The sequence below is a fragment of the Podarcis muralis genome, chromosome 6 (genome assembly GCF_964188315.1).
Source record: "Podarcis muralis chromosome 6, rPodMur119.hap1.1, whole genome shotgun sequence".
NCBI classification, from domain to species: domain Eukaryota; kingdom Metazoa; phylum Chordata; class Lepidosauria; order Squamata; family Lacertidae; genus Podarcis; species Podarcis muralis.
In genome coordinates, this window is record NC_135660.1 from 48,797,306 (window position 1) to 48,819,596 (window position 22,291).

Consider the following 22,291-nt stretch of genomic DNA (forward strand, 5'->3'; position numbering starts at 1 on the left):
GCATCAGGAAATGATAGGAAGTCTATTCTATGTCAGCAAAAAAGAGATTGCATAAATTTAATTTAAATTTAATTTTTGTAAACATATATAAGATTATTAGTACATGATAGTTTTCATCTTTGTATATTGTGTATGTTATCTATGAATTTCATTAAAGTATTTAAACGGGGGGGGGGGGGAGGAATTATGGAAACACTTCACAAATAATCCAGTCCTATAGGCTCCACTTCTGAGCAATGCCCCTAGGAAGTACCACCGACTTCAGTGGATCTCTGTCATGACAGAACTTGCCTTGTTCATTGAATTGTTCATGTAGACTCCACGTTGTCATAAAACAAACCCATCCAAACTGGAACTAAAGGGCGCCATCTAATTAAATATTTGTCTTCCAAAACAGATCTTTGAAGCATATGGCCAAACAGAGTGCACAGGTGGCTGCACATTTTCATTGCCGGGAGACTGGACAACTGGTATGCTTTCTTAAAATTCCGAGTGTGGCTGAAGACCATGACTTGAGCTTCAGTTGGCTTATAGTTGCGTATAATAGATGGCCAGCATGAGTTAAAGAAACATCTTATGATGGGCAAGGTAGTATTGGATGAGTTGTATCTTCTAGAATAGAATAGAATAGAATAGAATCATAGAGTTGGAAGAGACCACAAGGGCCATCGAGTCCAACCCCCTGCCAAGCAGGAAACACCATCAGAGCACTCCTGACATATGGTTGTCAAGCCTCTGCTTAAAGACCTCCAAAGACGGAGACTCCACCACACTCCTTGGCAGCAAATTCCACTGTCGAACAGCTCTTACTGTCAGGAAGTTCTTCCTAATGTTTAGGTGGAATCTTCTTTCTTGTAGTTTGGATCCATTGCTCCGTGTCCGCTTCTCTGGAGCAGCAGAAAACAACCTTTCTCCCTCCTCTATGTGACATCCTTTTATATATTTGAACATGGCTATCATATCACCCCTTAACCTCCTCTTCTTCAGGCTAAACATGCCCAGCTCCCTTAGCCGTTGCTCATAAGGCATCGTTTCCAGGCCTTTGACCATTTTGGTTGCCCTCCTCTGGACACATTCCAGTTTGTCAGTGTCCTTCTTGAACTGTGGTGCCCAGAACTGGACACAGTACTCCAGGTGAGGTCTGACCAGAGCAGAATACAGTGTCACTATTACTTCCCTTGATCTAGATGCTATACTGGGCTATACTGGCAAGATGAGTTAGATAAGACAACTCCTAATCTGATTATTCAGAGCTTGCTTTTCTGCTGTGGAGGTGGGAGAGACTTTTATAACTGTTTAGGCTATAAAAGGTGATTATGGAAGTTAACAGTTACTTCGATATGTAAGTGGTAGCAATAAGGAATGGGTTGATACGACAACAGCCACTTTTTGCCCTTCTTCATATGCACCTCCATGGAATTTTGGTGATTTTAAACAAGACAGGTAAAGAAGGGAAGATTGTACCGAGAAAAAAACCTAAATTTTCTGCATGGGTGTTCTTCTTTAGGTCACGTCGGACCCCCCCTAGCTTGCAACATTGTAAAACTTGACGATGTTGCTGAAATGAACTACCTTGCAGCTAACGGGGAAGGAGAGGTAAGCTCCTTTTTGTGATGTAGCATTCTGTGAGCTGAAGTTTAAAATAGATGGGGTCTAACACCTATTTTTGTGTGCCTTCTATAGATTTGCATTAAGGGGCCAAATGTATTCAAGGGTTACTTGAAGGATCCTGAGAAAACTGATGAAGCTATTGACCGAGATGGGTGGCTTCATACTGGGGACATTGGGAAATGGATGCCGGTAAGTTGGTGGTCACTGAGGCAGCTTGCTGACTACTTTGCACAGAACAGTATGCGGGCTAATTCCAGGTTGCACCATTTGGAATTCTGATGCAACTAACCCACTTCCAACAAAATGAAATTGTGGACTAAAATATGCTGGAATGTGAGATAACAATTGCTTGACATGACATCCTATAACCTCCCCACAAACATACAGTGGTACCTCGGGTTACAGGTGCTTCAGGTTACAGACTCCGCTAACCCAGAAATAGTACCTCGGGTTAAGAACATACCTCCAGAACGAATTAAGTTCCTAACCTGATGTACCACTGTACATGGATGAATTCTCAATAAAACAGATTATCTAGAAGTGGCCTCTGTTTTGGTCTCCAAGCTTTTCTGCATCTGGCTGTAGAGAATGGCTCCTAGAAAGGATACTTGAAAGTGTTTAAAATGAGATTTGCAGTAATTATTCCCTTGCAAAGATAAGGAAGCTATTCCTGCAAAGCTTGGCACCCAAACACAAATCGGATATATAATATAAGATAAACTTCACAGTGACTCTCGGTATGTTGCAGCAGTAAGCATTCCCCATGTATCCTTCAAATAGCAAGATTAATTAATACACCCCAAAGTGTGCATTCTACTACAAGTTGTGAAATTGGTGGTGGATAATACAGCCAGAGGGCATGCTTTCTTGCATATAGTGCACTGTGGATTAGGAGATATGAGGCACTAAGGACTCTCCCAAAAGCTACTGATTGGGTTTGTTATGAATGCACCATTCAAAGATTGAATTACTGAATATGGCACTGATGCATTATTCTTAAAGCATTCTACTTGGCCTACATTTACATAATGCATTTTAAACCCTATGATATCACTTTAAGCAGTCATGGCTTTCCACAAAGAATTCTGGGTGCAGTGGTTTGTTATGGGGGCCAAAGGTTGTTAGGAAATCCCGATTCCCCTCACATAGCTGCAATTCCCAGAGTTCCCTGTGAAGAAGGAATGATCATTAAACCACTCTGGGAATTTTAGGCCTGTGTGGTGTAGTGGTTAGTGTGTGGGACTAGGAGCTGGGAGACCAGAGTCCAAATCGCCACCCTGCCGTGAAGCTTGCTGGGCCAATCACTGCCTCTCAGCCTAACCTACCTCACAGGGTTGTTGTGGAGATTAACTAAAGAGTGGAAGAATCACGTACACGACTTTGAGCTCTTTGGAGAAAAATGTGGGATATAGATAGATTTCTAATCCTGTCTCCAAACTTGTTTTTGTACTTTCTGCAGAGTGGTGCATTGAAGATAATTGACAGAAAAAAGAACATCTTCAAGCTAGCTCAGGGAGAATATATTGCACCTGAAAAGATTGAAAACATCTACCTCAGAAGTGCCCCTGTAGCACAGGTCTTTGTGCATGGAGATAGCTTACAGGTAAGTGTGCCCTGTTCAGAGCTGTATCTTCAGCCACTGTGCTAACTGGTTTCTAGGGCCAGACAGTTCGATCAGAATGGTCAAGGCACACACTGCTGCTGAGATGGGTGACTTGCGGGGACACAATGAAGACCTAATGGATTGCATGATCATAAAAGCTGACTTCTTTATAGTATGACACGACATGTTGGCCCTTTGGCCCAAAGATCCAAGGGAACTCAATATGCCCAAGTGGAAATCTTTGGGAACGAGTACATACAACACACCCACACCCATTTTTTTCTGGAGTTTGAATGTTCATTCTTCCTACAGTCATTCTTGGTGAGTGTGGTGGTTCCTGATCCAGAGACCCTTCCAGAGTTTGCAGCAAAGTTGGGAGTTAAAGGTTCGTTTGAGGAACTCTGCAAAAATACAGTAAGTGCCTTTCTCTCACTTTGTGAAGATCCAAGTTACTGAAGATAAGAGTTCATTCGGTGAACTTGAAGGGGAAATTGTCTGATTGTAAACTGGATTTCAGAGTTCGATAATAAAAGAGCCAGTTTGCCTCTTGACTCTCACTTGGTGTTTGGATATGCAGTTTTGCATGAGGTGATATATGAGTCTTTTGTGCCATAGCACATAAACTTGTAAATATCTGCTTCCTGCTAAAATTATTAATGTATACCCAATCCTACAATACAGCCTACTAAACTAGATTTAAGCAAGGTAGCTTTTAAACCAAGATGGGAGGAAATTGGATATGTGATTAGAACAGTTATTCTAAATTGTGTGTTGGAAACCTAGGCTTGTATTGTGGGTTAAGCGAGAGGAGCAGGCAATTATTATAATTACTTGTCACTGCAGTGAAAGTTTTTACTTTAGCAGCATTTTCATGTCTGAACTTGCATGTTAACTTCGTATGTATCTTGAGTGTGCTGTTTGATTAGAAAGTTGTGCTAGTAAAACTCCCCATGTTCAAGCTTAACCCACACATTTGCTGAGGTGTGAACAACTGCGTGTTAAGAAATAGACAGCAATCCTGGAAGTGAATTTTGTGTGAGTGCAGTATTTAATTTGCATATAACCTCTCCCTTTGAGGTTTTTTAAAAGGCTTTTGAGGCAATAGTCCTTGTTTCTATTTTTTGCTCACAATACTTGTTAAGTGCATGGCTCTGTGAGGATCTCTTCCCACTCCACCACCCAGCCACACAAATTCCTTAAGAATTAAACTGCTTTATGGTGTCAGGCTTTAACAACCAGCGGATTGGGCAGCTGTGGGTGGGAAAGAATGTGTGTTTGAGGTCTATACATTCCTCTCAGATTTCTAAAATCTAGTGCCTTTCTTAGCCTGAATGCACAGAACTGAACTCATTAAAATTCCAAGAAACACAATGTGAGATTTGACTCCTGAAAAATACTCCTGCAGAACAAATGTGAATTCATTCCATAAAGTTAAGATTCGTAGAAAGGGAAAACCATTGGCTAAAAAGATTCCACGATCATGCTGACTGGGATAGAGGGGTGACTTACACCAGTAACCTGCTTCTGGAAGTCTCTGTTCTTCACCTTGTTGCTACCATATATAGGTTAGTTACTGGTAAACATAAATCTGTTACGATACTATGGGACTACTTGCATCGTTTCCAGGTCTGAAATGGGCTTTCATTTATGTAGTCTTGGTCTCTAAAGGCATTAAGATAAAACTTCTAAGTTTTTCAAACCCGCTGGTTTAAATCCTACCAATATATTTTCTGCTTCTAGGTGGTGAAAAAAGCTATCCTGTCAGACATAACCAGGTTGGGGAAAGAAGCTGGCCTCAAGTCATTTGAACAAGTGAGTATGCAGTTTGTTCAAGGCTATTGCTGCTATGTGGCTTCAAAGAGAATGAACTCTTAACGCAGAACTCCAGAAGTAGAGAGACGGGTTTCTGCATACTCTGTGTTGGAAAGAAGCTTGAATGCATAAAACGGCTTATAAAAAGATTTAAATCAGCACCATGGTGTTTCCATAGTGCTCTGCCCTTACCCCTTTACAAAAGGAATTGAGTGTCTGTCATAGATACTGGAGGAATAAGTTGGTCTTAAATCTCCGGACTTCTGTGGAAATTTGTAAAAGTGCAAATTATAAATAAATAAGTCTCTGGACTTCCTAGAGGTTTCAAAGGTATCTTGTCATTCTGGGACATGTAGTTCAGATTTCTATCTCAAACTTTGATCTCTGACAAGTCCAGAGATCTGCTGCAATGCCTCTATTGATGTGGAGCAGGCACCCAACAACCAAGAATTATCACACCAGAAATCTGCATGATACGCTCCATACTGTAACAAATGGTTATAGCACTTTGCTCCTAAGCAAAGGGGCACTTGGTGTGTTGTGAAACGGTGGCTGTCAACAACTAGCTCTTTTGATACAAAAAGAAAATAGGGGTGGGGGCCTGTTTGAGGAAATACTATAGACTTCCTCGATCCCAAGGGCTTGAGAGTATAGCTTCTCAAAGGTAAAGAGGGAACCTTAGTATAAGGCAAACTGTCCTACCTCAGACAAATGCATGAGGCACGATTATGACAAAAATATTGTCTCCACAACCAGGTGAAAGATCTCTACCTCCATCCAGAGATGCTCACAGTTGAAAATGGACTGTTGACCCCAACACTGAAGGCAAAGAGAGCAGAAGTATCCAAATTCTTCAGAAGTCAAATTGATGCCATCTATGCTGCTAATATGTAGTTAGGGGACGGGGAGCCTCAGCTAATTGTATTTACAGTGAACTGTGAAAGCACTTGGTAGGCCCTAAACAGCTGAAAAATGAAGGACCTGAATCAACTAAGTGTCCTTTCCTCTTTAAAGAAAAACATGTTTGGCTAAGGTAGCAACTAGTTGTGGTGAATCTTGTGTAATATACTACGTTGTTCAAAAGGAACATGCCAGACTTGTATTCAGAGCAAAGCTGCCTTCCTGCCTCAGTGACTACTGTTGTCCCTTGTGATTTGTATAAATCTAAATGAAATGGGAAGAACTTGATTATAGTTGCCGTATGTGGAAGATAGTATGGGAAAGTATTTAAGACGTCTCTTAAAACTATTGATGATTCTAACGGCCATAATGAGATTGTATAGGGCCAGTATGCTTAAACACTAACTTAATCTAATCGTACTGAAAGGCTCTGCCCCATGTAATATAGTCTTGATTTGTACAGTCATTTACTCTAGCTTTGTATATGCTTTTGGAGAAAAAGCCATGAATGCCATCCTTCTGTGGTGGGTGCTAAAATGCCTCATTGGCAATAAATGTACTTAATGCCTATTTTTTAAAGTCTGGGTATCCAAATTCCGCTAAGGCGCAAACTATTCCTGCTGGCTGAAAATGTATGTGAAAAATAAACTGATAGCACTTTCTGAAATTTGTGTCTTTTGACTTAGTACATCTTGTACCTCTCTGCATTCCATGAAGGTAAATATCCATTTCTCAATACGTGGAAGGATACTTCCCTTAAGCATTTATAAAATCTATTCAAAATTTAAGGGTTTTGGTTTTTTTTAGGGAGGGGGACATCTTGGATTACCAAGACTAGTGTCTCATTTCCTGTACAGATTTAAGTTGCCCTTAATGTCAAGGCGCATGTTTATTAATCTGACCTTGGCTCTTACTGGTTACAAGTGCTCCAGCTCTCTCTGCAACTCCAAAAGCAAAGTGCTCAAAGATGGTTTCAGGGACAGGACTGTAGATGAGTAACTAGAGCACCTTTGATCTGTTGCAGCATAGACTAGTAACAGTAGCCTGGGGTGAGGAGAAATACAGGCATTAAACACAGCATACAAATGGGGGCCGGAGGATATAGAGGCGAGATCTGTCAGGGATGCTTTGCAACTTTTCCTATCAAAGCACCTCTTTCCCACCAAATCAGAGCTATTTGTCTATATTCTTTGAAGTATCATTGATCCTCTTTGCCATCAGTAGGGCTGCTTCATTATCTCTTAGTGGGTTTTCTTCTTGGTACAGTAGATGCTGCATGTGCCTAGCGTTGAGCACCAAGGATTTGCTACAGTCGTAATCCAGTCTTTATAAAAACCCACAACTATCTGACTTCTCTTGTATCGAGAGTTTGGTTCTAGTTTTCAGACTTCATAGAAATCCTGGTTTCTAAATATGTGATAGGTGGTCGTTGCATTAAATCGCTCATTTAACCTGAAGACCAAAACAAAACTGAGAAAACTAGTGTCTACACCTGTACAACTAGCAGCTATCATGATTCTACATGCTTAGACTACATGACTAAGCAGGGCTTTCAGAACCTGAACTGATGTCCACCAAATTTAGTCCAGCAGCATCTAGAAATTCTACAAGTGTGAAATGAGAAATGGGCAATGAGGAATCTGCTATTCAGGTGTCTCAATTTTTGGTTGGGTAATATTAGTTAGTGGGTGATCTGGGTAGGATATTTAATTTGCAGGGGGGTTGCCGTAAAATCCAACCTTTTGAATAAATAAGGTATACTATTCATTGTATCGAATTGTAGATTTCAACGGAAGTCTCATAAGGTTCAACGAAAAAAGCAGAAGATCCAGTGGATAAGTTCATGCTCTAATCAGTTCATGCATAAGGTCCATACATGTAAAAGTATCTATTCCACCTGTCGGTTCAAAGAGTCCAATAATCCACATGAAGGGTTCTTACAGTTCCACAGAATCCTTTCACAGAGTCTAAGACCAGGCTTTCCGGAATATTAGCCTTGTTTCGCCAACCTAGGCTTCATCAGTAGTGGATCTTATAGCATGACTGCAACCACTACTATGCCGTAAAATCCACTATCCTGTAATATATTACATATGAAGAAGAGAAGAAGAGTTTGGATTTGATATCCCGCCTTTCACTCCCTTTAAGGAGTCTCAAAGCGGCTAACATTCTCCTTTCCCTTTCCCCCCACAACGAACACTCTGTGAGGTGAGTGGGGCTGAGAGACTTCAGAGAAGTGTGACTGGCCCAAGGTCACCCAGCAGCTGCATGTGGAGGAGCGGAGACGCGAACCCGGTTCCCCAGATTAGGAGTCTACCGCTCTTAACCACTACACCACACTGGCTCTCACCTGTTCTATGAACCTGTTCTACTGATGAAGCCTAGGATGGCGAAACAAGGCTAATATTCCGGAATGTGAATATTACAGAAAAGTGCTGGGTGTTGTCTTTGGCTCTCAGAATTTGGCTGCTTGCAGGACCACCTTCTACCATGGCTGCAAAGAAAAAGTTTTAAGTGTGTTTTAAATGCAATACACAATGTGACACTAGATGGAGATGGTGAGCCTTATGGAAAATTCAATGTATTTTTTAAAACTTTTTTTTAAAAGGTTTTTCAGAATGTTTTTGATATGTGTGTAGATACACCCATGTGAATCTGATGGGACTTTACAACCTTCACTGGAGGTCCTCCTGTTTCTCCCACTATCTGATGCTAGAAGGGGCACTGAGAGCCTTTTCAGTTGTTGCACCCTGTGCTTAGAATGCCACCCCCAAGAGAAGCGCCACTAGTATAAACTTTGTCTTTTCGACACCAGAGAATAGTTTAGTTGTCCAAACATTACAACATCTTATAAAAATGGCTGTCATTGTTGTTCAGTTGGCTTTTATTGGCGTTGCTGTTTCTCCATGCATTTTATTGCTTTGATTACCGTATTTTAACTGTAACCTGTCCTATGCTGAGGGGCAGCTAACAAATTTCATGAAAAAAATTAACGCCCGTGGCCTATGAGAAAGAAGTTCAGACAACCAGAGGATTTGGCATAGGAAAGAGAAGAAAAGGAGGTCCTGAGTTAAGACTACCTGCTTTAACATAGATGAACAAATGACCCATTGTTAGTTAATTCTCATCAACATACAACCTATTAAAGTCAATTTTCACGTCATTCAGCCATCAGTGCAAACAGGAATAACTTAATGAAGGTACTACACATGCAATGTGGTATTGTGTCTTTAGGCTCACGACAAATATACAACTTTCTCTTTACTACAAAAATTTACTGCAAAAATTCTCCAGCAATTTAGCAGTAAGCTCACCTGCAACTATGCACCATAGAATAATAATACATACATAATACATGTGTGTGTGATTCTGGGGGGGGGGGGAGCAACATGATTTCAAAATTTAAAATAATCCTAGATATCAAATCTTTTACCAGCATTGGCGTTCACTAAACCAAATGTTTTTCCCAGCTTCCAAGGTGGGGGTGAAAGGCCAATGGAATGTAATATAAAACAAGATACTTTTAAGTGAGCAGCACTAAAATTAAATACAAAGGAAAACAGGTCAAATGTTCTGTCCTGCAAAGTTTTAATATCAAAAGGCATTAATGGAATGGCTTTCTCCATTTTATAAATGGCAAAAAGTACTTAAGATTATGGCACTAGGGGAGCCATCCTTGTGAGCACTCACACATACGAAAACACTTTGCTATAGATTTATGAACCGAACAATGTACAGAACATTTCAAGTAAAAGGACAGTGGTCCAAAAGGAACCTTTCCATTTCCAAAAGCAAGGCAGGGAAAGGGTTATCTTGTTTTCTTCTCCTTGTCCAATGGCTGATCTGTTTCAGAATCATACAGGCATTTCTCCACGCACCTCCTTGGAAACCAGCCTCTGATTCTGTTGCCATCTAGCAGTGAGAGAAAACAGCAGAAGTTAGCCATAAAACATAGCCTTTCCCAGGCATCTTTACTTCCCTACCTCCCCAAATCATTGTAGAACAGGGGGAGCCAAATGGGGTACTCTCCAGGTGATGTCGGCTGTTCTCTAAATGACAGAGGTCCAGCAATCTCTAACCAAAATAACACACTTGTCGGTTTATGGACAAGCAGTTAATATTCTGCTGAAATCTAGCCTAGATATGGTAAGTGTCAGCAGATGGATGGTGAGCACATTGCTCTTGTTTGGGTCACTAGTAGATGCTGTGTCGATCTGATTCTCCTTTTCTGCAGGTTTTACATGCCGTTTGCAAGCTACTCTTAGGTTATCTTCGGAAGGCCTTGCCCTTAGAACTCGACAACATGAACGCCTCATGTTTAGATAAATGTTTAATTTTTAATTGTATCAGACCCCCACACCTATTTCTCCAACCAGGGCCTGGTTCTGTTTCACACTTTTTGTGTTTGGAAGCATTGAAAAGTAATGAATTTGGGAAATCAGTTTTGGATTAAATTGTAAGATTGAAATGAAACACTGTAGTTTAAAAAGTGTAATGCACACAAATGCAAAATTACCATCAGTTGCCGAGTCAATTTTGTCTCCATACATCCAGTGTCTGAAAGAGAATGAATAAATTAATTGGTAAGACTGTTCACCCCAGGATTATTTTTCAATGGAACTTTGAATAACAAAGTGAGTACTAACTTCAAGCCTCTGGTGGCTAAAATCTGATCCCCTTTGCGAAGCGAAATTCTTGGTTCTTCAGTGCATGGAGTCGTGATGAACGTCCTCAAGCCTTTGGTAAGAGGGCAACAGGCACCACTGTAGTCTTCTATTGCTTGGTACCGCACCTGAAGGTTTTGTCAGATTCTGTTAAAAATGCATTTCTTGATGCTACTTGCTGACTACAAAGTGCCTGATCCATGCTGAAAATGAGACATGAGCTCAGACTTCTGTTTCTGACTGGTGTTGTTCCTACTAGGGACCCACAGGAGTAGTCAACTAAAAAAAAGATTGTGGGAGACTTGGAGGCCACAAAAAACTTTGGGGGGCCTGGAAAGTCCATGAGTTAGTTACCCCTCCTGTACAATATACACTTATGCTTTATTCTGTAAGGAGACTATCACATGCCTAGCAAAAATGCTCCCCCAAAATATCACTGAAAACTAACTTCAAAATCCCATTATCTTACATTAAAAATAATAATTATATTAATATATTAATTCAGCCCAGGCAGATTTCAGTGCAATATGCTAAAACACCAGCAGTGCAGACATACTTACACTTCTCACTCGCTTGTCTGCTTTTTGTTTCAGTTGCTCTATCTGCAAAAGAATACGTATAGGAGAATTAAGACTGGCCCAGTTCTGTGGCATTTTTGCTGGAATCATTAAATGGGTTGGAGATTGTTAACTTCCTGCTCTGAATGTATACTGAGGCATGTGGGGTTTTCTTTAGGGATTACATTTTCTATTTTTCTGTTGTTACTGTTGAGTGTCTTTGGGCAAACAGACAGATAGACGGGAGTACAATTTCTCAGCTTTCACTATAGTTAAGGTAATTTCATAGTGGGGGGAGGAGGTGAAGAATAGTAGCTTACAGTCAAACTGTACTGATGGCAGCCTTCCTTTGTGAGCCACTCCAAGCCATCGCCCTCTGGGTTTCCAGACCATGTGAACACTTGCTTGAAGTTGTTCCACTTGCTTCCCAGGTCATACGGAAAAATAAAGGTCTCTCTTGTTTGGTAATATTGGATGCGGTCTTTGGCCTGCAAGTACAATGCAACAATAAAATCCTAAAGCTAGTTGTAGGCACAGCCTAGGGATTGTATGTACTTTAATATATAAGAAGCAGGGGAGAGTGAACGGTGGCTCATTTGCCTCAGAAGAAATCATGCGCAACTCCCAATGAAATGGACAGTGACCAGAAATAGAATTAAAAGGAGCTAGTACCCAGCGTACTTGTCAGGTGGAAGTGGGGGAAAAAGAGAGAAACCCAGCACTCAAAAGTACATGCCAGGACATGGATAGCCTTCCACATATTGTGAACTCTTACAGCCTCAAATATCATGCCAATGGTCTGGGATGATGTAAATTGTAGACCAGTAACATGTGGTTTCCCCTTCTTGGATCACTGCCTTGCCGTGGCGAAGGGGCTTGAAGAACTCAGAGAAGCTATGAACTATGCCGAGCAGGGCACACAAGATGAACAGGTCATAGTGGAGAGTTTCGACCAAACGTGATCCACCTGGAGGAGGAACCGGCAAGCCACTCCAGTATCCTTGCCAAGAAAACTCCATGGACAAAGACAACAGGCATATAAAAGTTATGACGCTGGAAGATGAGCCCCTCAGGTCGGAAGGCGTCCAACATGCTACTGGGGAAGAGCGGAGGGCAAGTACAAGTAGATCCAGAGCTGATGAAGCGGCTGGGCCAAAGCCGAAAGGACGCTCAGTTGCAGATATGCCTGGAAGCGAAAGGAAAGTCCAATGCTGTAAAGAAAAATATTGCATAGGAACCTGGAATGTAAGAACCATGAACCTGGGTAAGTTGGAGGTGGTCAAAAATGAGATGGCAAGAATAAATATTGACATCCTGGGCATCAGTGAACTAAAATGGACGGGAATGGGCGAATTCAGTTCGGATGACCATCACATCTACTACTGTGGGCAAGAAACCCGTAAAAGAAATGGAGTGGCCCTCATAGTCAACAAAAGAGTGGCAAAAGCTGTACTGGGATGCAATCTCAAAAATGATAGAATGATCTCGATACGAATCCGAGGCAGACCTTTTAACATCACAGTAATCCAAGTTTATGCACCAACTACTGGTGCTGAAGAAACTGAAATTGACCAATTCTATGAAGACTTACAACACCTTATAGAAGTGACACCAAAGAAGGATGTTCTTCTCATTATAGGGGATTGGAATGCTAAAGTAGGGAGGCAAGAGATAAAAGGAACAACTGGCAAGTTTGGCCTTGGAGATCAAAACGAAGCAGGGCAAAGGCTAATAGAGTTCTGTCAAGAGAACAAGCTGGTCATCACAAACACGCTTTTCCAACAACACAAGAGACGACTCTACACATGGACATCACCAGATGGGCAGCATCGAAATCAGATTGATTATATTCTCTGCAGCCAAAGATGGAGAAGCTCTATACAGTCAGCAAAAACAAGACCTGGAGCTGACTGTGGCTCAGATCATCAGCTTCTTATAGCAAAATTCAAGCTTAAACTGAAGAAAGTAGGGAAAACCACTGGGCCGGTAAGATACAATCTAAGTCAAATCCCTTATGAATACACAGTGGAAGTGAGGAACAGGTTTAAGGATTTAGATTTGGTGGACAGAGTGCCTGAAGAACTATGGATGGAGGCTCGTAACATTGTACAGGAGGCAGCAACGAAAACCATCCCAATGAAAAGGAAATGCAAGAAAGCAAAGTGGCTGTCCAACGAGGCCTTACAAATAGCGGAGGAGAGAAGGCAAGCAAAATGCGAGGGAGATAGTGAAAGATACAGGAAATTGAATGCAGAATTCCAAAGAATAGCAAGGAGAGACAAGAAGGCCTTCTTAAACGAGCAATGCAAACAAATAGAGGAAAACAACAGAATGGGAAGAACCAGAGATCTGTTCAAGAAAATTGGAGATATGAAAGGAACATTTCGTACAAAGATTACCATAATAAAGGACAAAAGTGGTAAGGACCTAACAGAAGCAGAAGACATCAAGAAGAGGTGGCAAGAATACACAGAAGAATTATACCAGAAAGATATGGATGTCTCGTACACCCCAGGTAGTGTGGTTGCTGACCTTGAGCCAGACATCCTGGAGAGTGAAGTCAAATGGGCCTTAGAAAGCACTGCAAATAACAAGGCCAGTGGAAGTGATGGTATTCCAGCTGAACTATTTAAAATTTTAAAAGATGATGCTGTTAAGGTGCTACACTCAATATGCCAGCAAATTTGGAAAACTCAGCAGTGGCCAGAAGATTGGAGAAGATCAGTCTACATCCCAGTCCCAAAGAAGGGTAGTGCCAAAGAATGCTCCAACTACCGCACAATTGCACTCATTTCACACGCTAGCAAGGTTATGCTTAAAATTCTACAAGGAAGGCTTAAGCAGTATGTGGATCGAGAACTCCCAGAAGTGCAAGCTGGATTTAGAAGAGGCAGAGGAACCAGAGACCAAATTGCAAACATGCGCTGGATTATGGAAAAAGCTAGAGAGTTCCAGAAAGACATCTACTTCTGCTTCATTGACTATGCAAAAGCCTTTGACTGTGTCGACCACAGCAAACTATGGCAAGTTCTTAAAGAAATGGGAGTGCCTGGTCACCTCATCTGTCTCCTGAGAAATCTCTATGTGGGACAAGAAGCTACAGTTAGAACTGGATATGGAACAACTGATTGGTTCAAAATTGGGAAAGGAGTACGACAAGGCTGTATTTTGTCTCCCTGCTTATTTAATTTATATGCAGAATACATCATGCGAAAGGCTGGGCTGGATGAATCCCAAGTTGGAATTAAGATTGCCGGAAGAAATATCAACAACCTCAGATATGCAGATGACACAACCTTGATGGCAGAAAGTGAGGAGGATTTAAAGAACCTTTTAATGAGGGTGAAAGAGGAGAGCGCAAAATATGGTCTGAAGCTCAACATCAAAAAAACGAAGATCATGGCCACTGGTCCCATCACCTCCTGGCAAATAGAAGGGGAAGAAATGGAGGCAGTGAGAGATTTTACTTTCTTGGGCTCCATGATCACTGCAGATGGTGACAGCAGCCACGAAATTAAAAGACGCCTCCTTCTTGGGAGAAGGGCAATGACAGGCCTAGACAGCATCTTGAGAAGTAGAGACGTCACCTTGCCAACAAAGGTCCGTATAGTTAAAGCCATGGTTTTCCCAGTAGTGATGTATGGAAGTGAGAGCTGGACCATCAAGAAGGCTGATCGCCGAAGAATTGATGCTTTTGAATTATGGTGCTGGAGAAGACTCTTGAGAGTCCCATGGACTGCAAGAAGAACAAACGCATCCATTCTTAAGGAAATCAGCCCTGAGTGCTCACTGGAAGGACAGATCGTGAAGCTGAGGCTCCAGTACTTTGGCCACCTCATGAGAAGAGAAGACTCCCTGGAGAAGACACTGATGCTGGGAAAGATGGAGGGCACAAGGAGAAGGGGGCGACAGAGGATGAGATGGTTGGATAGTGTTTTCGAGGTTACCAGCATGAGTCTGACCAAACTGCGGGAAGTAGTGGAGGACAGAGGTGCCTGGCGTGCTCTGGTCCATGGGGTCACGAAGAGTCGGACACGACTAAACGACTAAACAACAACAACAACAACAACATGTGGTTTGCTACTCCTGTACTCGGGCAAAAGGAACCTATGAGGAGTCAGAAGCGTCACTACAATTTGCAGGGTCCTAAGGTAAGAGGCTGGTGGATTTAAGAACCAGAGGTAAGGAGCTATGATATATAAGTATCTAGGCAAATAAGCTTTTTAAGACTTTGTATTTTTAAGACCAAAAATAGATTATTATTATTATTATAGGTTGAGGTTCTTTATATAATGATGGAGAGATTAAATGTATAAACTTTTGTCCAGAGAGATGGCTGTGGAATTTTATGTGAAGTATCAAAAATGTGCATTTCTAAAAGACGTAATAATAAGAAAATTTCCATTTCAAAACTGCTTCCATTTCAGTATCACACTAACTTTGGTTTTACTAACTTGAGTTGCTTTTGTAAACTACAAATGTTTCACATTTGTACATCTTGAACAAATATGATCTAATACAAGTAAGCATTAAATTCTTTATATTATACTGACCTCTAGTGATACAGTCACAGTGAGTATTAAAAGACTATTTCCAGTTTCTGGAGCTGCTGCTCACTTTATTGTCTGGATACACAACACATATACAGTATTGCTTAAGTGTGGGAAACACTCATCAATTCAGTGGAAGAAGTAGCCTTGTCTTTATGGATCTTTATGGGGGGGGAGCATCTGCAAAGGCTTCCCTCCATTCAATGAAGGGGGGGGGGTGTTTCTCAGCTGACTGAGCAGCTCTAATGCAAAATATATTTTTAAAATGCATCAGAACGAAACCCTACCTTTTCTTCAATCCATGATTCTATTGAAGTTTTGTTTCTTAAAATGACTTTCAACTGAAAAAGAAAAGGAGAGATTTATCCACAGAAGTGTATCAAACCAATATCACTTAACAGGGTCTGCATTCAGGACCCTACAGAGAAACGTTTTTGTGAATTATATTCCTTCATTTATGTGGGATATCTCTAGATCGCTCTTTCTCCAAAAAAGCTCAGAGCGATGTACATCAAAATAACACAAGGAATATAACAGTATATATAATGTAACATTGCCATATATGTAGGTATTTGGGCGATAGTGATTTGCCATACCTACATTGCTTCTGAGGAGTAAACATTCTATTATCAGATTACAAAAACCTGTGCAAATAAAAATACTGTCAGGTGACATCTGAAAGCCATCAATGAGGGAGACAGGCAAACAAACAAACAACTCAGGTGAGATTATTCCAGATGTGGGGCTTACCAAGTAAATCATGGTGGAACCACAAGTTGAGTCTTCCACCCCCTGCTTGATCTTAAGGATGAAACGTTTCATCATCAGAATAGTCATCAAGAAAAAGCAACTTTCTAAAAGCTCAACCAGTTAAGACTCTGAATTGTTCACCTCTATAGCCATGGTGGGGAACCTCTATCACGTGGGTCTAACTAGGCCAAGGAGGGGTCTGAATCAGGCATGTGACTGTTTTCCCAAACCACTCTGACCTGCCCAACACTTGTGGCGATTGTAATGATGCGACTGGGATGGGCTGCACTACTTAGCTGCCCCTCCGGAATTCCCAAGTGCGATTGATGAAGCCTATCAGAGCCGATCAGCTGATGAGTGCTGACAGCGAGCGAGCTGAATGAGTGCTGTCCGCCTTGATCAGCTGATTGGCAATGACGGCGCACCTTCAAAGGAGCTCATCACAGCACCAAAAGATGACCCAGAAGACACAATGATTTGCAATATAACAAGGCTTAAAGAATCCCCCCCCCATCATGGGTTGGTGTCCTACCAAAATCTCAGAGATTTCAGCCACTTTGTAAGAAAAACCATCAGACTCACCTGGATAACAAACAACATACCAACAGCTATAGTTGTTCCCAGTGCCAGCCCCAAAGCAAATAAAGAGGCAGCAAATGCAGACAGCCCAAATGGGATGATTGGGCGGGGGTCTCTTCTGGCGGCACTCATATCAATCTTGACAGAACTCCAGCCAAAGGATACCTATGAAAGGAAACCAAGAACGGCAATTCAGGCAAACTCCTGACTGAAGAAGCAAACAGTAGGAATCTTTCCTCTGCATGACAGTATTTTGGCAGTGCCTCAAAACTCACTGAGAAATTTTACTAGACGCCTAAGCAAGTTGAGCATCTCAGAAATGATGTCTTGCCTGAAGAACATATTTGGTGCGGTCCCCATTTTAAAAAAGACAACCCAAGCTTGAACAGATGGCACACGCGCTATTTTGTGCTAAGTACCACTGGGGGAATCTGATCTCCCAAACTCGGAAAGAACTTTTGAATGCATTGATTACATTACAAAGTCTCTCTCTTATTAATATTGTTTTGGTTTGCTCTCCTTTTCTACTCAAGCTTAATTTCTTAATTGCTTTCAAACATTCTCAGTATTAAGCTGTGCCTGTGAGATTATTTGCAGATAAAGAGAAAAGCCAACTTGTGGTCAGAAAAAAATAATAAAGAGGACACAGTCTAGACATGGGACAAAGCAAAAGTCACATGTTTACGAAGAGACAGCAGTACTGGTGCCAGGATGGCATGCATTTGATCACACGACAAATGACACCTGTTATATCTGCAGATGTAAAACACGGTAGGGTTAAAGAGGGATGGAGCACCTATATTTCCAGACGTTAATTAACTCAATTCTGTAGATGTCAAGAGCTTTTTCTTACCCTGTTATAAAGCTGAGTGTACATGGTCATGACAAAAATGAAAGCAGCATGGATACATCCAAGAGGGGCTAGCAGAAGAAAGAGAGTGAAGGAGGCATGATTCTGAAACCCACAGCAGTTATTGATCCAGGGACAGTGATGGTCCATCTTCATCACACACCTAAGAAGCAATCCAAGTTTAATAGTCCTGTTCAACAAACACACCACCAGCCAGTCCTTCCTACTCCCAATCACTAAAGCTTAATTAGTGGCCAATTCCAACCCCATTTTTAGCAGATCTGGGTATTACACGATTATTAACCGAGCACTTGAACAATATACAAACATAAGCAGTTGTACCTGTTACACTTTCGGCAGTGATGAGAGCGGGGAGCCTTGTAAGACTGGCATATTTTACAGTACTGTAGATACATGCAGTCCTGAGAGTTTTCCTCAAAAACAGAAAAAAGAAGGCAAATAAGGAGCAAGTCTCTAACGTATAGTCTATACTTTCTTATGCTATTCTGTCTGGGTGTAGCTTCCTCTCTAATTGGGTTCAGCAGTCATGAGATGGCAATCTCAACCTTTACCCATAAAATCCCCCTGCACTACCAACTTTGCAGGAGAATTCAGTATTCATTTGCATAATTAAGCACCAATCCCCACAAGTATTAACATTTCCACTTGTGCTATGGGGCGCCAGAAATTTACAGAAGATAAAACTGAAATTCCTAGGCCAGCAGTGGGAAACCTGTGGCCCTACAGATGTTGCTTGACTCCATCTCCCACCAGTCCTGGGCAGCATGACCAATGGTGGGTGAATGATGGGTACTGTAGTCCTGTAGGATCTGGAGAACCAAAGGTTCCTGTCCTAGGCATTTGTCCTGTTGTTGTTTTTCCCAACATCTCCCTTCCTTTGCAGCCCTGGTAAGTAAATACACATTAAATTAGGCTGTATGTCCCGCTTTGGTCAACAGGACTTATTTACAAGGAAGCCACCAGAAACGGAACCTGTTTCTAAACCATCTTGTTCCAAGGAAAGAAGATTTTGAACGTTCCCCTTAGAAGAGAGTAATCTGACTGGCAGCTAATGCACAGTCAGTACACCTTCTCACCTGGAGGCAATTTTTACTCACCAGAGGCCACCAGGTGATCACTGAATTTGACTTCACATGTGTGGTGCTGATTTCATACTCAACAAACATTGCTCAAGATGGTGACTGAGTTATCGGTGAGTTTCCTATGGTGCTCTGCGAAAATTCAGCTCCCATCTTGATCTGATTCTACAGATCATAAAACTAGGTCCAGAGATCCTGTTCTAGGCTAGGATCTGGTAGGTTTGGGAAGGAGGCTGTGATCACACACACACACACAAAAAGTGAAGGGTTAAAAAGGATATCTCATTTGCTTACTGGTTTCCATCCAAAGGGAACGTATCCAGGCCCAATAAACATGGCATTGAAGTAATTGTAGAGAATCATAACAGTCCAATTGATGAGCATGATGAAATTGATACTTCCTCCTGTTGTATCCAAAGGCCAGTACCACAGAACAGCATCGATCATAGCCATGGCAGAACATATTGCTATTACACTGAGAGCTATGACGGGGCCCCAGTGGCACAGTCGCTTCAGTTCATGGAGATTCTCAAACCTGATAACTGAACAAAGCATTCCCATTTTGCAACGACGTGAATTCCTATTTCAGGTGGTTCCTTTCAGGTATATGTTTCCACTTGTCATAAGTTTTCATCTCTATAGCAATGGTTACATGTCCAAATAGCAAGTGCAAAGTAGCTGGAGTTAAGCCATTTGCGGTATCTGGTGCAGAAGTTCTTCAGCATGAGTGTCTGAAGGAAAGGCTGCCTCTACCACACACCTAAACAGAGGGAGAAAAAGTAAACAATAGTAATAACAATACTTTCAAAGATAAATTATTTGGATTAGAAACAAAAACAGCTTGACAAATGTAGCGCTGCTTCTCACACAGGCTCAGTTCAGACATAACAATATCAGACCAATAACCCACAGTTTATTGGCTTGAAAATGAACCATGTCCTTCAGACTTCGTCCTTGTGCCCTTCATTCCCTCTTCTGCTTATTGCCCAGCTCTCAGATTGTTAAAAAGCACCATTTAACATGAAATCTGATTCATCTATGGAATAAGAACAGTCACAAACTATGATACTTCTTTTTTTTTGGGGGGGGGGGCAAACCAAACCAGACAATAGCCCTCCTGTCTATTCTGACCCATCTGGTATACACAAAACAGCTATTTATTTAAGGAAATGAGGCGCAATTATTTCACTAAGCAGACAGAACAATCTTCCTGTTTTTGAGTTACTCATCTCAGCCTGTTCTTGAAAGCATAAGGAACTCATCTTGCTGTATCCTCGGTACTTCTTGGCAAGGATTCCAAGAAACGTGAGACTACAATCATGTGTCCGATGGGGCTATCTTTCTTCAAAGGGATTTTGAGACTCTGGTAGTTTGTGATGTGACCGTGGGTTCAGCTTTTCAAAGAAAAGGAGACTTGGTAGCACATACCCCTTGAAGGTGCTTAAACAGCTATTTGGATTTCAGCCACTGCTTCCAGTCCATTCAGCTAGTTATGTTTCCCTCTTGGTAATGTACAATGAAAGAATAAGGTGTCCATCAGGCACCTGTACATTTAAAGTGATTTTGCATTGTAACAGATGAGAGCGAAACAGCAGAGGCAACATTCAGCCTGTCATTAAATATAATCAGTGTATGGAACACACACTATTTCTTTTGCACAAGTTAAATAATAAATAACCAAACTGCTTAACAGAGTGATTTATTTATTTATTTGTGGCCTTTGCACACAAATTGTGAAAGTTAAACTTCTTTTAAGCCCCAATTGCCTACTGGCAAATATATTGTTGTATTTTGTTACAGGATATTGCTGACTTCCAGTCAGTTAACAGAAGAGACCAAGAAACTATTACAACTCTACATCAGTTACATCTGAATCACATAATCTACCTACTTCAGGGAGTTACTCAACTTTAGGTGGAGCTTCCAGAACAGAGAGGGTGAGGTTTGCCCAGAGCAGGTAGTTCTTACAATTTTTCCCTAACAACATATGAACAGCTATGAGAAATTTGGGGAATACTTATTGTGGACCTTGTTGTGGAAAATGTCCTCATAACTTGCTGCTGCTATGTCTGCTCCCACATTCTGCTTGGCCTCCGGACTATCTACGTTGCCTTGGTCTTTTTGTACAAGTATCGAATCCACCCTTAGAAGCTTGCAGAATTTTTGGCTTCCAAGAGTCAATTTCACCATTCCACTTGGCAGTATGAAAACACTAAAGGAGAAGCTACTTAGTTTCAGGCCAAGGGCCTGGAACACAAAATAAAGGGTAATGTGACAAAGCTGCCCCCATTCTAGCTTACTAGCACTGAACTGCACAGCGAAGGAGAGAAGTCTGTAAAATGCTGGAGAAGGAGAAGGAGAATTTATTACTTAAACCTCGCCCATCTGGCCGGGCCTCCACAGCGACTCTGGGCGGCTCCCAACAGAATATTAAAAACACAATAAAACATCAAACATTGAAAACTTCCCTAAACAGGGCTGCCTTCAGATCAAGCAATGTGATGTGAGGAGCACAAACACAAAACTTTCTGCAAATAATTAAAAAAGGAAATCCTACTTAAGAAAGCCACTGGATGGTTTCTTTAAGCCGTCAGAGGCTCCCCCCCCCCCAAGGGCTTCTTGCCATGGCGTTGGTCTCTCCATGAGAACTCTCTAATAAAACCCAAATAACCGGCTAATAATTAAATGCATCCCTGAAATACGCGGCCAGAGAAAAGAGGGAGCAGGTCTTGCACCCGCTAGCTAGGGCCTCTCGGCATTTCGGTCTCTAGAGGATGCGCAACAGGCAGCAGTTCCACAGGTGAAACGGCAGAGGAAGGAAAAGCGCTACCTGTTGGGTGCCTGCCTGCCTGTCTGGCAGCAATCGAAGACCCAGAAAGAAAGAGGCGGAAACCTCATGGCCAAAGCTGGAGAGGAGGAAGGGGTCGAAAGGAAGCCAGGAGAGCGGGGCGAAGGCAGGTCGCGACGCAGCCGCTCCTCCGTCCCGCCTTCCTGCTCTCCCCAGGGGCTGAAAGGGATTCCTCTGGGATTCCTTGGCAGAAGAGAACGAGGAGGGTCGGGTGGCTCCGCGGCCGCCCTTCCCGCCCGGGGCAGAACAAGGCGCCTTACCCGCGCAGGGCGAGGGTCACTCCAGCCAGAGGCTCCGCCGCGTCCTCCCGAGACGGCGCCCGCCAGCCATGCCCCGCGCGCCGCCTCCGCTTGCTCGCACCCTCGCTTGCTCCGCGCGGCCACTTCCCCGGGGCACCTTGGTAGGACCCGGACGGATAACCCTCCGCTTCCGCCCTCACTCCGTCGCGCCCTCACCAACCTGGCAGG

General features: G+C 42.2%; 2 protein-coding genes across 4 annotated transcripts in view; one reads left to right on the forward strand and one right to left on the reverse strand.

Moving 5' to 3' along the window:
• The window catches only part of ACSL5 (acyl-CoA synthetase long chain family member 5), a 31,440-nt gene extending 24,847 nt beyond the window's left edge, over positions 1-6,593 (forward strand). For all 3 annotated transcript variants that reach the window (XM_028730282.2, XM_028730283.2, XM_028730281.2), the window contains exons 15-21: positions 398-470; positions 1,508-1,596; positions 1,684-1,800; positions 3,071-3,214; positions 3,527-3,628; positions 4,955-5,026; positions 5,783-6,593. In XM_028730282.2, the coding sequence (XP_028586115.2) occupies positions 398-470; positions 1,508-1,596; positions 1,684-1,800; positions 3,071-3,214; positions 3,527-3,628; positions 4,955-5,026; positions 5,783-5,920 (735 nt within the window). In that variant the 3' untranslated portion in view covers positions 5,921-6,593. The remainder of the gene's footprint in view (positions 1-397; positions 471-1,507; positions 1,597-1,683; positions 1,801-3,070; positions 3,215-3,526; positions 3,629-4,954; positions 5,027-5,782) is intronic.
• Positions 6,594-8,792: 2,199 nt separating this feature from the next.
• On the reverse strand, positions 8,793-22,240 carry ZDHHC6 (zDHHC palmitoyltransferase 6). The gene is made up of 11 exons (XM_028730275.2): positions 22,085-22,240; positions 19,271-19,736; positions 18,219-18,310; positions 17,880-18,039; positions 17,030-17,191; positions 15,985-16,038; positions 11,468-11,635; positions 11,151-11,192; positions 10,573-10,718; positions 10,443-10,483; positions 8,793-9,838 (listed from the first exon to the last, which is right to left on the reverse strand). Exons 2-11 carry the CDS (start codon positions 19,535-19,537, stop codon positions 9,735-9,737), a joined length of 1,236 nt encoding a protein of 411 aa, XP_028586108.2. The 5' UTR covers positions 19,538-19,736; positions 22,085-22,240; the 3' UTR covers positions 8,793-9,734.
• Positions 22,241-22,291: the final 51 nt, after the last annotated feature.